Source organism: Choloepus didactylus, chromosome 13 (assembly GCF_015220235.1).
Source record: "Choloepus didactylus isolate mChoDid1 chromosome 13, mChoDid1.pri, whole genome shotgun sequence".
In the NCBI taxonomy this organism is placed as follows: domain Eukaryota; kingdom Metazoa; phylum Chordata; class Mammalia; order Pilosa; family Megalonychidae; genus Choloepus; species Choloepus didactylus.
In genome coordinates, this window is record NC_051319.1 from 13,126,552 (window position 1) to 13,141,242 (window position 14,691).

The 14,691-nt window shown below is 42.2% G+C and overlaps 1 protein-coding gene across 4 annotated transcripts in view; it reads left to right on the forward strand.

The window, feature by feature from the left end:
• The window catches only part of PDE8B (phosphodiesterase 8B), a 348,197-nt gene that overhangs the window by 24,596 nt on the left and 308,910 nt on the right, over positions 1-14,691 (forward strand). For 2 of the 4 annotated variants that reach the window (XM_037801654.1, XM_037801655.1), the window contains exon 1: positions 12,095-12,421. The exons of 1 other annotated variant lie outside the window; for it this stretch is intronic. In XM_037801654.1, coding sequence (XP_037657582.1) covers positions 12,095-12,421 — 327 coding nt within the window. Of the gene's footprint in view, positions 1-12,062; positions 12,422-14,691 lie in introns of those variants that run through there. One more of the 4 variants, XM_037801653.1, reaches the window with a different exon arrangement.

Here is a 14,691-nt window from a genome sequence, read left to right on the forward strand (position 1 = left end):
AACATAGTTTGTGTACTATGAAGTTAAGTTGATACCAAAGCAAATGAGATTGTTATAGATTTGGGATGCTAAATTAAACCTGACGGTAACTATGAAGAAAATATTGGAGAATATGCGAACTTATAGAGACAGAAATTAGAGTTTAGGTTGCCAGGGGCAGGGGCAGGGGCAGGAGGAAGAGGGAGTTAATGCATAATGGATGTAGGGTTTCTGTTGGGGAGTTTTAGGAATGGTAGGTGGTGAGGGTACTGCAATATCGTGAATGTGATTAGTCCTATTGGATGGTATCCTTGGGAGTGGTAGAGATGGGAAAGTTTATTTGTATATATATGGTCTCATAATTAAAAAAAAGAAAGAAAGAAAAAGCAACTAAAGATACAATGACAGTTAGATGCAATATATGGTCCTGGATGAGATTTAATAAGGGAGGAGAAAAGGGCCAAAGGGCCATTATTGGGACATGTGAAAAAATTGGAATATAGACAGTAGCTTTATATCAATGTTAAATTTCTTGAACTTGTTAACTGCACCGAAGGTGGTTATATAAGTGAATATCCTTACGAATGTACATGACAGTATTAAGTATTCAAAGAGCATGATGTGTACAACCTACATGCCAATGTTCAGAAATATGGATTAATAAATACAAAGATAGCTGGATAGATAGATGGACTGATAGACTGATGGATAGATAGAATGATACAGTAAATGTGGCAAAACGTTAAAATTGGTGGATCTGGATACCTGGGGGTGGGTGAGGGTACGTTGGAGTTCTTTTTATGGGGTTTATAATTGTCTGGCACATTTAAAGTATTTTAAAATAAAAAGACATAAAATTTACCATTTTCACCATTTTAAAGTGTACAGTTTATTGGCATTAAGTATGTTCAAAATGTGTGCAACCAATACCACTATCTGGTTCCAGAAATTTTTCATCACCCCAAACAGAAACCACATACTCATTAAGCAATCATTTCCCATTTCTCCCTCCTGCCAGACCCTGGCACCCACCGTCTGCTTTTTGTCTATGAATTTACTTCTTCTGGATGTTTCTTAGTAATGGACTTACACGATATGTGGCCTTTTGTGTCTGGCTTCCTTTGCTTACCATAATGTTTTCAAGGTTATAGAGTGGTCTTTCCTCTAGGGATTTTATATATTATTGTTAAGGTATGTCCCAACTGGAGTCTCTGCCAAATGCCCCACATGATCAACAATGACTCTCGACTCTGTCTGGCAAGAACTTGGATGGGTTGTGTGAATTGTTAAGCTCACAGCTTTCCAGTCATCCTTTCCCTGGTCTGTGCAATTTCACCCTGCTCATGCATGTCTTACTACTTAGTAAATTTTCAAGTATCTCTCTAGGCTCCTTTTCTTTGTAGTTCCCTCCTTTCTGAAACTCTGTCCCATAACTTCCAGCCACATTAGCCACATTAGCCTCTCAGAATTCTGATCTCTGTCTCCTCACAGCAGCAAAGCCTCTGTGTTCTCCTTGGGATTCCTCCCCTGCTCCAAGGTAGGAATGTACCTCCAGGGTAAGAGCTGGGGTAATCATATTATATACTTCATATTGTTGCTCTTCTCACAGGGATGACAGCCCTGAGTTGCCTGTCATCCAATCTCTGAAAATAGTTGTTCCATAAATTTTCTGGTTGTCGAGTTGTTTACCAAGGGAGGGCAAATTTGGTCTCTGTTACTTCATCATGGCTGGAAACAGAAGTCCATGCTGCAAATTTTCATTTATGATCCTACACAAAATGTTGCCTTCTTCAAATGCTGTTCCATTTGAAGGTGTACTGTGAGATGCTTCATGTCCTTTCTTCTCTATTCTTCTACCACAATAAAACAAAACAAAACAAAACAAAACCAAAAACAAACAAACAAAAAACTATTGGTATTCCAAAGAACTTTGGATGAACTGCAGTGCATTGTTTATATTTATATTGCAAAATTATCTGTCTTCACATAGTGGTTCTTGTGCATTATTCTCTTTTTCCCACGCATGTTCTCCAAATGGAACTAATGTGACTTTTTGATACAGCATTTAGAAACGGCTTTTAGACTTTTCCTAGGGGAATCTCTAAACCCCTAAAAGCTGGAGTTTTAAGAACACACATTCAGGATTTGCTTCCTAGATTTCCTGAGACTGATGATCACTTGTAGATGTGATACCTTTGACTCATTATATGTTTTATACCCATTTATACATACAGAGAAAAACAGACAATATTAAAAATATAAATATTGTGAAACTCATTGTGACCTGAATTGTAGTGGGCTGTGAATTTCTTACAGAACTTTATGTAATTTAGTGCTTAATATATCTTGTACACAAATAGAGTTTGTGGCTGGGCTCTGTCTCTCTCAAAAGTGTTAGAGAAGAAAATTTTAGATATTGGCTTGATTTTTTAAATTAACAAGAGAAAATTCTCATATTCCTGTTCTAACATGGCACTTGCACCTCAGAATTCTGAAGAGGTGTTCTTTTCCTTTTGCGTTCTTTCTAAAACTGATGTTTATGTTGGCAAGTTTAAAAATCACAAATTAGGGAGAATCTGAACCTTATCTTTTAGATCCTTATGGAATGCGGTGCATATAGCATTAGCTATATATTTTTAAAAGGCCTATGTGGGATTTTTATAACCTGTAAAATTTTCATGACTGTGATCAGGAGAAAGCAAATAATTACTTAGCCTTGCTAGGTGGGAATTTGGGTAAACAGAAGGGAGTTTTTGAAATATTTCATATCCAAAACATGAAAACACAAAAAAAGGATTATGAGATAAAACATGTAAAATACAAAACTGTTACACAGTAAGTCATGCCCAAAATGGAAGCCATTATTACTATTATTTAGCCAATGTTTTAAAAATAATTTTATTATCTGTTCCATTTACTTACACTGGATTGAATTCATAGTATTTATTTTTTTAGCTAGGCCCTTGTTTCTTAGAACCTTATGTATTATTCCTAGAAGCTAGTGGACTTCTGTCTTCCCAGATTTGAATGCTGTATTTTAAGAAAAAGAAAATCAAGTACTTTACAGGAAATTAATGTAGTTCAGCTGGTAAGTATGTTTACTTCTATAAGTAAAGTTTGTCCCACTTCCCCACCCCCCCATCTTAGAAAGGGTGAAGACTCTTGAAAGCCTGTCCTTAGAAGTCCCTAGGTTTGGGAGGCTTGGAGACATCCCTGAAATTGCATGTGATTCCCCAACAGTACATGTCTTATAAATTGCTTTGTGACATTCCTTTGTGTAATGAGACATTCATGTTTAAGCACAAGTTACATTACAGTTCAGAAAATAAGACTTCACAGGTGAAGTGGGTTTGTTTTTGTGGGTATGAGGAAGTCATCATTTGAGGCCCCAGCTGCAGCTGCCTGAGAGGTGTTTCAAGGTGTAAAACAGGACATTCCATGCTGCTGAGCAGATGTCAAACTCCAAGAAAGAAGAGGCTTTCTACCAAAAAAAGCTTCTAGAAAACCTCGTTTCACAGCCCCAGCAGCCAAAGTGAGAGGATTAAGACACCAGATCCACAGAAGGCGCTAAAGCAGGGCCCTCATGCTGAGCTGCAGCCTTGAGGTACCTTCATCATGTTAAGAAGTAAAATCCCAGGGCTCAAAAGCTATTCTTGAAGCAGAAGTATCAAAAGACTGAATTTAACAATCCGTATATGAAACAAGAAGCCAGCATCCTCATATAGACCAGATTGTATTTTCTTAGCCACCCTGGGAAAGGGCAGTCAGTGAGGAGGACCTGGAGGTTGACATATCTGTCTGTCCTCTTCATACAGGCCCATCATTCATTCAACGAATATTGAACATGTACTGTCTCTAGCACTAATGAGTTAGAGAGCCAGCAGTGATCACAAAAAGGTTCCTGCCCTCGTGACGCTCACATGTTGGTCACGTTCTGGGGAAATGGTGCTGGTATTGTGTGGATGTTTTTTGGTTTCCAGACTCAAGATTCTGGGCCCCAGAATGTGCAAATCCAGGTGGAGAATTCCCTTTACAGACTAGGCTTATTTCTATTGGGAGATCTCCCTATTCTTGTATCACATTGTCCTAGATATCTAAACTAGAAATTTTGGAATCATTTTTTTTTTATATCACCTACTCCCTGGCCCTGCATCTCATCAGTCACCAAATCCTGGGGATTCTTTTTCAGTATCTCTGGAATTTTCCTCCTCTTTTCGATTCTCACAATTTCCACCTACTCAAAATCCCTGTTATCCAATTCCTGGATTTTTGCAGCACCTTATTGATCCTAATTCCAGGCCCTCTTTCACCAGTCCCTCTTGAATATGCAACCAGATTCATCTCAGTAAAATAGCACATTTATGTTACAGTCTTGTTCAAAAACTTCAGTGACCCTAGTGACTATAGAATTTAGCCAGTTCCCTGGTCATAGCCAATCTTTTCAACTAAAATAATGCTATTTTCACCCCTCCCTGCCCCCACCCCAAGACTTTTTGAATAATATACTTTGCTTTTCTTCAGATATCCTTGGCTTACATTCTTCTTTCAGAAATGTCCTCTTTTCCACGTATTCAAATACTGCCCTTTCTTCTTAGAGCCCTACTCCAGCTCCTCAGTGGCATCCTCTGGATCACTTCCACCCACACTGCTCTACTCCCTGGGGTTGGACCACTTTTTTAAATCAAGTGTTTAACACCGTTCTCTTGTGTGCATGTCTTATGTTCCTGACTGAACTTGCTCAGAGATAGCACTGACTGTTTTACTTTTTTGTGTTCTCTATAGAGCCTAGCACAGTAGTGGGTGCTCAAATAGTGCTCATTGCATGGATGGGTGGATGGATGAAAAAAGTGTGATTTTCTCCTTTGATAAGGCTTCCTGAGAATCTTATTTAAATGTCACCTCCTCTGAGAAAACTTCCATAACCCTCCCACAGTCTTTCTTATCATGTCAACCTATTTTAAATCGCCATAGAAACATCACTACGAGATTGAGATTTTTGTTTGTTTGTTTGTTTGTAACACTTCTCTGCTATAATATTCTAAATTCCATACAAGAGACCATTGCTGTCTTGTTCCCCTATGCCTGCTTAGAGTCTGCTACATGGCAGCCACTCAGTAAATATTTGCTTAGTGAATGAATAGATGGGTGAATTTAGCATCACATAGTGTAATGAAATCCTCTGAAATGGAAGGTATGCATAACAAAGTGTGCATGCAGGTTGGAGAGGGCCTGCTTAGAAACCTGAACTTTTTTTTATTATCCATGAGGCATTTAGGAAATGGCACACTAATTGAAAAGCAAGACAAATGTTCCTGGCTTTCTATATTGTATATTTTAAGAAAAATTGGTGTGAATTAATTTGACATAGACAAACTGACATAGACAATTCCAAAATACTATATGAAAGTATTTATTAAACCATGCCATCTACTATTTAAAGAATGTCAACGTTTAGTCATTTGGCAAACAAAAATTTCTTTTATGATATAACAGATTTGTTTTCTAAATCTAGATTTATCACATGGGAAATTACCTTAAGGGTGGTAGAACCTATAGTGACTTCTCCGTTGGGGAGAAGAAGATTCTAATGATCAGGGTCTTCCATCTTCTGTCTTTCTTTCCCTTCCAACTTTGTCATCCCTGCCCTAGGAGACACTCCCGAGTTACAGGATCTGTTAACTGTCTTCTGAATGTACCAAGGTTTGTTCTGCTTCTGTGCCTTTGCTCATGCTGTTCCCCTTACTTGACATGTCCTCCAAGTCGAGGACCAGCTCACATATCCCCTTCAACAAGACTTCCCTTGTTGCCATAGCAGCCAAAGCAAGAATTGACCACACCACTCATTTTGCTTCTTGTACATTGACACTTGTATATTATTCTCTGTCATTTCCCTGTTTGTAGGTCCCATCTCCCTGGCTGCACTATAAGCTCTTTTTGAGTACAACCATGCCGTGTGTTTCATTTTACGTCCTTTTTTGCCTGATACTTTTGTGAAATGTACTTACAAGATTTTTGAAAATGAATGTTCCATCTGTCATAGCATTGCTATTTGGGTCCAGGAGAATTCTGAAGGCAAGTGGCAAGAATTCTCTCAAGTTTCTCTTGAGGGCTGATCCAGTCTCTCCCTGTGGTATTCTTGTTGGTAGAAAAAGATCACTTTGTAGTACACGGACTCCCGGGCCAGCCCTCAGTCGATTCCATGTTTGATGCTGTTGACCTGAGGAAGTCAGATATTGGCTGAATTTCTTCCTACATCTTCTCTCTCTGCATTTTCTACAACTGAGATGGGAAAACTGTCCAATGGACCAAAGCCTCTTTGTAATTAATTTCATTTGGCCCACAAGAAAAGGTCCAAGAAAGGATGTATCTATAGTTAAAAATATAACTTAATTTTACTCTTTTAAAGAGCTGTATCTGTAAACCCATTTGGAAGGAATATTCACCATGAAAGTGACTCCCTACATCTTTCTTTGTCTCTCACTTTCCTTTTGCTTCTCTGTGCCTTTAAGTGTCTGGTTCTGTAAGTATTTCCTTGTAAATGTGTATGCATTTATTCCTCTGTCTCCATCTATCTCTATTCTCTCCCTTCTTTAATTTTTTCTTTCACTTTCTAGCTAAAGGAAAATATATCAGTGAAACTTAATAAAAGAAAACATATTTTGCTAAAATATTTTTGAGGAATTAGGAAACATGCTTGTTCATGTACATTAATTTTGTATTAACTGAATTTGTTGATCTTCCATTTCTTACCTATATGACTTTACATTCACTTATTAACCTCAACATATATACATATATTTCCATAGCTATAATCAATCTATATATACTCCTCTCTCTCTCTCTCTCTCTCACCTAACACTATTTCATCTATATACATTTAAATGGTGATGTTCTAACATGTTAGTATAGTTTGTTTAGCTATTTGCTAAGTGTTTGATGTTCAGATTATCTTCAGTTCCATTATCATAATTAGCATTGCAACTAACATCTTTGCATACATTACTGTTGTTTTCTTTAGGCTTTCTCTGACATGTATTCCTACAAGAAGAATTATCAGGTCAAAAGCACTCACTGATTTTAAATACTGAAAACAGAGAACTTAAAACTTGACTCGATGAAAACAACACCAAATAACAACATCTTCAATTTTGGATTATAGTGATTAAGAGAAAGGTAAAACATGAAGAAATGGGAGAAAAGTGCTCATTCATTCATTCATTCAACAAATTTTTGAGCACCCACTAAATGCCAGGTACTGTTCTAGGAGTTTGGGATACATGTGTGAATAAGAAATGAAAAAATTCTTGCCATTTTAAAGCCTGTATTTTAGTGATGGAAGATAAACAATAAATATAGTAAAAAAAAAAAAAAATGAGCTAATTATATAATAAATTGGAAAGTGATAAATGCCATGGAGAAGGAAAAACAGACCAGGCTAAGGGGAATCAGGAGTGTGGAGGAAGGGTGATGTGATGTGGGTTGCAATTTTAAACAGAGGACAGGGACAGGTGACTTTGAATAGATGACATTTGAGCAGAGACTTTAAGGAAGTGAAGAAGTTAGCCATGCTATCATCTGGTAAACAGTGTAACTGGCAGAAGAACAGCTCCTGGCTAGTAATGTTTGGTGTGCTGGGAAAACAGCAAGGATGGCAGTGTGGCTGGAGAAGATAGAGTCAGGAAGAGAGGGAAGAGAGAATTCAGAAAATTTGGGTGGGGGTCAGGTCACAGAGTGTCTTGTAGGCTCATGTAAGGACTTTGGGTTTTACTCTAGTTTCACAAAGGAGGCTTTGGACAGGCCACGCTGGACTCACCATCTCTGAAAAGGCAGATGCTGGTTCTATCCTTAAACTCTGAATCCAAGTCTCTGGGATGGAACTAGGGAGCTGCTGTATTTCTGACAAATTTCTCAGATGATTCTTATGTGCAGCTATATTTGGGACCACTCTTTCAGTTCAAAAATTCCACATTCTCTGTTAAAAATAGTTTAATATAAGTAAAAATTTTATAGCATCCCAGAATGGTGATCATTTTAGAGACTTTGGAGATTATCTAGGAAATTGATTCCCAGAGGTTAAGTGATTTGCTCGAGGTTATGGTTATAAGAGGCAGAACTAGGTTTCAGATTCACCGTTTAAACTGTAGGCTCAAGGAACTTTTCCTGCACAGGGCTGCCTAATAAACCGTATCGTTTCACTTATCAGGTGGTTAGATTTCCAATAAGCTTCACCATTAGGAATGCAGTTTGAATCCAGAAGCTCTGTAAGGTTGATTGGTTGATTAAATGTTTGGTTATCTAAAGATCAATCAGAAAGCTGCTATTTTTTTAACCTTTATGGTTGAGACTCATTCAAAATGTATTAATCACATTTTCTGCTTCTTTGGAAGTATTCCAGAAGAGTCATACCATTTTGGAACTGGAAAGGACCTTAATTATTCAGGGTCTTGCAGTGCATCTAGGTCATAGTTCTGAAGTGAGTCTTATTTGACATCAGTAAAAATATATAAGCCTTTCAGCTGACCCTGGACATATGTGAGGTTTAGTTTTTGAATAAATTTTTGATTTAGTTTTCTTTCTTTTGATTTTTTTCTTGGACATTGGCTGTAGCTAAATTTTTTTTCTCTCTCTCTTTTTTAGAACATTGGTTTTGTGGGCTTATTCTGTAACTTGGGCTAAATTTTATCTGCATTGTCTGAGCTTGTAGACTTTGCTGTCATCCTGGGATGCACTGAGATAGTGACATAGGAATCGATCCAGAAATCACATACACAAGAAAAACTCAAGTCTCAAAACTAGGCTGGAGAGTGATTTCAGTTGAACCATTCATTTCTCATCCATGTCGATACTTCTGCATCTGTTTCAGTGGCCAGATCTGTGACCAGGTGACACGTTCCCACTGAGGACACTTGGTGGAGATTATAGGGATACATTACTTTTTCCTTTCACCAGCCAGAATTGGTAGTGGAAGCTGTGTCTGAGGAAGATATTGAAATTATTGACTACTTTGGAAATGGTAGGAAAAATTTATACCTTGTTCATTTTCCCCTCCTACCTGCAATTCCCACAGAGAAATCCATTCAGTGAAAGGCACTGGTCCCAGATGAAGTATTCAATTAATGTACTAAAACAGCTCAGTCCTCTTCAATAACAACCTTGAAGTTATCTACTTTCTCAAGGCTTAATCATTTTTTTTTTTTTAAATGTAGAGAGTTCAACCTAAATTTATTTCTGGGTGATTTTTACCTTCGTGATTCAGCCCTTAATATTCTCCACCAGAAGATTACTTGTAAATTTCTGTCTTCTGGCCTTCAAAAACCTCATAAAGTGACTGGCCCTCTTTTTTTCCTTCTCTGGAAGGTTTTCATCAGAAAGAGTAGACAGGTAGCATGAGAATTAGCTCTTAATTCTCTAAATTTCAAAATGTTACAGCTGCCATTGCAGGATAATGACTGAAATGTGTGTATATTAGGGAACCCTGGATAAACTTCAGGAATGATTAACTCCTTACTTCATCATTTCAGCAGGGATGCTTGTAGGGACTGGTGTTTTTGCAATTTAAACTCTGATGTTGTTTTCCCAGATCCTGAATGGCCCCTTGGAAGTAGAGCAGAAGGCAAACATCAGGCTTAGGCCCGTTTCTAACGAATGATTGTCACCATATCTCAGTTTCCACCATTTAATGTGGTGTTCTTATAAGCACAGATTGGGGCAAGGAAGCATGGGCCCAGGTAGCTTGGCAGGGAATTGAGGTAGAAGCTGTAATGCCAGATCCCCCTTCTGGAAAGAAGGATTTAATTCCCAGCTGCTGGGGAGTGCTGCCAGCTGAAAGCCCTCAGCTCAGCTGTTGGTCTGACAGAGGAATGGCCTCTGCTGAAGAGAGCCACTTTGCGTAAGTTCCCTGAGCATCTGTGTGTAATGAATGAGCCATGTCGGGGTATAAAGGCCTGTCCTCCTACCCCCAACTCAGGACAACTCAGAGCATTTCCGCTTCAGAAGTCCCCCTGTCGGGCTGCCTGAGGCCTATGTTAAGACTATATCCCAGCTCCGCTTCTACCTCTGCCCAAACGCTCCTCCCATCCTTCCTTCTTTCCTTTCTTTCCACAGGTGTTGATTCCAAGGGCACTTCCCAACAAACCTGCTTGCAAAACACCGTCTCAGAATCTGCTTCTTGGGGAAACCACTCTGTGCTAGAAACTTAGGAGCAATTTTCCTGTCCATTAGAAAATACAGTATAGACTTCTTCTGGCATAACTGGAAATGGACTTTTTCATACCATTCGGGAGAGAGAGAGGGAGACAGACAGACAGACCAAGAAGTGGGAATGCTGTGTAAACCAAGCAGCAGCAAAGGTAGGAGAATAAGTTTGGACTAGTTGTTCCCCTCTCTATACCTGAATTTTGGATTTGGGGTGAAGGTTAGAAGCCCTCCCTTGAAATGTTCTTCCAATCACTCTAGCAGTAGGTGGTATGGGGAGAGAAAGGAGGAAAAAAAAAAAACCATTATTTTGAATTGGATCTTTATTTCTTTGTGCTTTGCTTTGTGACTGTGTGTTCTTGTCCTCACCCTTAGAAACAATTCTAGATAGAGTGCTTTCTTAGACCATCTCCTTTGTTATTTCCCCTGTACCACTGTGGCAGCAGGCAGCAAATACTGAAGAAACCAATGGAGGAATGGGCAGTGGCGCCTCCCAGCTGTAGCTCAGATTTCACCCGAGGGCCAGAATGAACAACAGCCCTGCTCCTAAAGGTATTCTTATCCTCTTTGAGTGGGGCTTAATCAATTTATGCCTCACTAAGGGAAGTGAGAGAAGGCAGCCCAAAGTGTAAGGAAGAGCAGTTCACAAGGGGAGGCTGCTTGGGATAGGAGCCACGGTGAAAGTTTAGTAACACCCAAGAAAGAGGTGAAAACTCTGGGGGAGAAAGCCAAGAAACACATGGACTGCTTCTTTCCGTTCTTCCGTTGGGTCTTAGGGAAATTGGGTGTGTGCCTTCCTCTGCAGGGCCTCCATCCCTTGGCATGAGCCTGACGTCCCTCCAAGTGATGAGTAGACGTGGAGGGGGCTTCTTCTGAAGACAGGGTCGCCATTCCAACTCAGCCGTCAGTATGTGTGTATATGAGGTAGGGGTGTGGGGGAGGACTGCACTACGGAAGCATGAGGTCTCTCAACTCCCAGAGTCTGCTGCGAGGTGAGCAAATCAGATGGGTGTGACTGGGCTGTGGAGTTTCGGGAGGGGCGTCCTGGTGTTTTGCGCCAGGATGTGTGAAAATGTGTTTGTAAAATGCTAGAGGCTTATTGCGGTGCTACGGATGAACACCCAGCTACACAGCCCTTCAGGGCTTGGCCTGGGGTGTGTGCCGGGAGGGGGAGAGGGCTTGGAGCACTGGAGGGCAACACGGGTTCGGGATGCCCAAGAGACGAGGCCTTTGGACAGCGGGGGAGGAGGGGGACTCCGAGGCGTGGGGCCAGCGGCCGCGCACAGGGGCCCCGCGTCCGTGGGGCAAGCAGAGCCAAGGACCATTATACTCAGGAGAGGAGAGCTCGAGGAGAGCCGGGAGGGTCTGAGGGGGATGGTGGGGCCGGAGCGGAGCGGCTGCGGAGCAAGGGGCACCTGAGGAGTAAGGAGGGTGGGAAGTAGGGAGATGGGCGCGGACTGAAAGTGGGGAAAGAAGGTGCAGGCAAGCAGCCAGGCGGGGCGCTCTCGCCCGGGGGCTGCGGGCGCTGAAGCCCGGCGAGGTCGAGCTGGGCGGCGGCGCGGACGGAGCAGAGGGAGGAGGGGAAGGCGGAGCGCGGGGAGCGTGTTTGGGGCGCCGCTGCGGGGAGGGTGGCGGTCGCCGGTGCGCGCTGAGCGCTGTGTGTGCGCGCTCCCCGGCTCCCGGAGGAAGATGGCCCAGGAGAGAAAGTTGGGGTGACGCGCGCGGTCTCCGGAGGCTCGGCGGGGGGCGCCGCGGCGAGCCCGACGGAGCGGCGGCCAGGCAGGCCGGGGGGGCGCGCAGTTCGGGCGTCGCCGCCGCCAAGGCGCCCGCCCCCTCACTGCAGGTGGCAGCGGGTGCGCTGGGTCCCGGCTGCCCCGGGCGCGGGCCGGCGGGCGGGCGCGCGGGGGAGCCCGGCCGAGGGATGGGCTGCGCCCCTAGCATCCATGTCTCGCAGAGCGGCGTGATCTACTGTCGCGACTCGGACGAGTCTAACTCGCCCCGCCAGACCACCAGCGTGTCGCAAGGCCCCGCGGCCCCCCTGCACGGCCTCTTGGTCCAGACGGACGCCGCCGACGCCATTCCCCCGAGTCGCGCGTGCGGACCCCGCACCCGCAGAGCCCGCGCGGAGCTTGGAAGCGGCAGCAGTGGGAGCTCCGCTGCTCCTGCAGCGACCACCTGCAGGGGCCGGAGGCGCCACTGCTGCAGCAGCGCCGAGGCCGAGACCCAGACCAGCTACACCAGCATCAAGGTAAATGCCAAGCATCAGCACTGGCTGGTGGGGGGCTGCCCGCCCCGTGTGGGCGGGGCTCGCACGGGTAGGGGGCTCTGGCAGAGTTGAGTGGCCGTGACGCGGTTGGTTTGGAAGGTTGTCACTAAGGAGGAGTTTACTTTTCGTTTGTAGGGGTGGCAAGGACTCAGGAAATGAGAGCAGAAAAAGACCCCTGGTGGGATTTGGGAGGGACCTAACCTGGTTTTGGGGGACTGGGTGGGGGACTGGGTGGAGAAAGGAGCGCAGTAGGAAGCAGGTGGACTGGTCTGTTTATCCAGAGGAGGAAGGCTGTGGATGGGTTTATGCCGGAGGGGAGTGGGCGTCATTGACAGCATTCGATGGTGAGTCTGACAGAATGAAATCTGAGCCCCCGGGTGGTTTGCATGCCTCTAAGATCACTGGTGCACACCCTGTGCTAGGATATGGTAGTGCCCTGCATTCCGATTTTTACCTGGGGAAACCAGGCTGGATGCTGTCTCAGCTACAGGCACTGAGTGTGGGGATTACTGAATGAATGAAGGTGTTTGCATATGTTCTGAGGGGAGAGATGTAGAAAGGGAATGGAGGAAGAGGACCAGAGTGGAACCTCTTGTTTGTCACGTGAGCTTGTCTCTTGGTCGACTGGATTCTGGACTTAACTGAGAGAACTGGTCTGTGAGTTTGAAGGGTCATCTGAGCCAGGGTGAGATGGAGTGGTCTCCAGGGCAGGGCAGGTGTCTGAAGATGAAGATTCTGCACATACATATGACCATACATCTGGGAGTGGAGTTTGCAGGATATGGAAAATATTTTTTAATGGTTGAAGCAGTCACTTCTTAATGACAGAAGGAAAATGATTATGTTTGTCATTAACACTGCCCTACTGTATGGTTTCAAAGTATTAACTATTAAATCCAAGAGGGTTTTTTTTTTTTAATTAAAGAAGTTGTAGGTTACAGAAAAATCATAAAATACAGAATTTCCATATACCCTCCCTATTACTAACACATTGCATTAGTGTGGTACATTTGTTACAATTAATGAAAGAAGATTATTATGGTTGTACTATTAACCACAGTTCATGGTTTAAATTAGGGTTCTCTGTGTTGTCCTAAGCTTTTTAAAATCTTATTTTAGTAACATATACAACCTAAAATTTCCTCCTTTTAACCACATTCAAATACTTAATTCAGTCCTGTGAATTTTGTTCACAGTGTTGTACTACCGTTACCAACTATCATTACCAAAACTTTTCCATCACCCCAAATAGAAACTTCACAATTTAAGCATTAACTCCCCATTCCTTACCCCCACCCCAGCCCTGGTAACCTATATTCTGGTCTCTGAGTCTATGAATATGCTTATTCTAATTAACTTGTATCAGTTCATACAAAATTTGTCCTTTATTTTGGGCTTATTTTGCTCAACATGATATCTTCAAGGTTCATCCATGTTGTTGCATGTATCAGAACTTCATTCCTTCTTACAGCTGAATAATATTCCATTGTATGTATGTACCATGTGTAAATCTTGACACTGTGCCTTATTCCACATAGCGAAAAGAATGACACTGGCACATCCAGTTGTGCAGAGGAAAAAATACATTTCCATGTCTCTTTAATGTTAGTAGAGTCACAGCTTTAACATGGCCAGTAGATAACCAGGAGCCATTCAATTGATTCTTTGGCAAAGACACAATTGAATATTCGGTTGCTCAACAATTGGTCTAGTGTGTGTAAGGAGGCTTTTGCTCTTCATTGAGTGAAGTCACTTCTTAGTGAAGGGGGTGAGGAAGAGGATGGCAGGTGCCAACTTCAATTGAGAAAAACCAAAAGCTTCTTTTAATGAACATATTTTTTAACAGCATCTGATTTTGCAACATGAAGCTTAACTGATGTTTATTTGCAGTTGTAGTGTTTTTTAGTAATAATCATAGTCACCATTTTAATAAATCATATCACTGACTGAACACCTACTATGTGCCAGGCATAAGTTTTCTCTTCTCACTATTAGATTTTAAGGCTTGATGTTAGGATAGAATAATTAAAGAATAGAGACCTAGATTCATGACACTGATTACATATTATTTGTTGCAGAGGCTTGTGCTGAACACTGTATTTTTACTTGGTCAAGTTTATTTTTTCACATTGGTTCATATAAAATTAGCATTAGGAGAAATTCCAGGGGATAAAAATGTTGTATTAGTGAAATAATTAAATTTGGATGTTATCAGTGAAGAATATCCTTTTGTCTTCTTGTTGAAAAGGAAA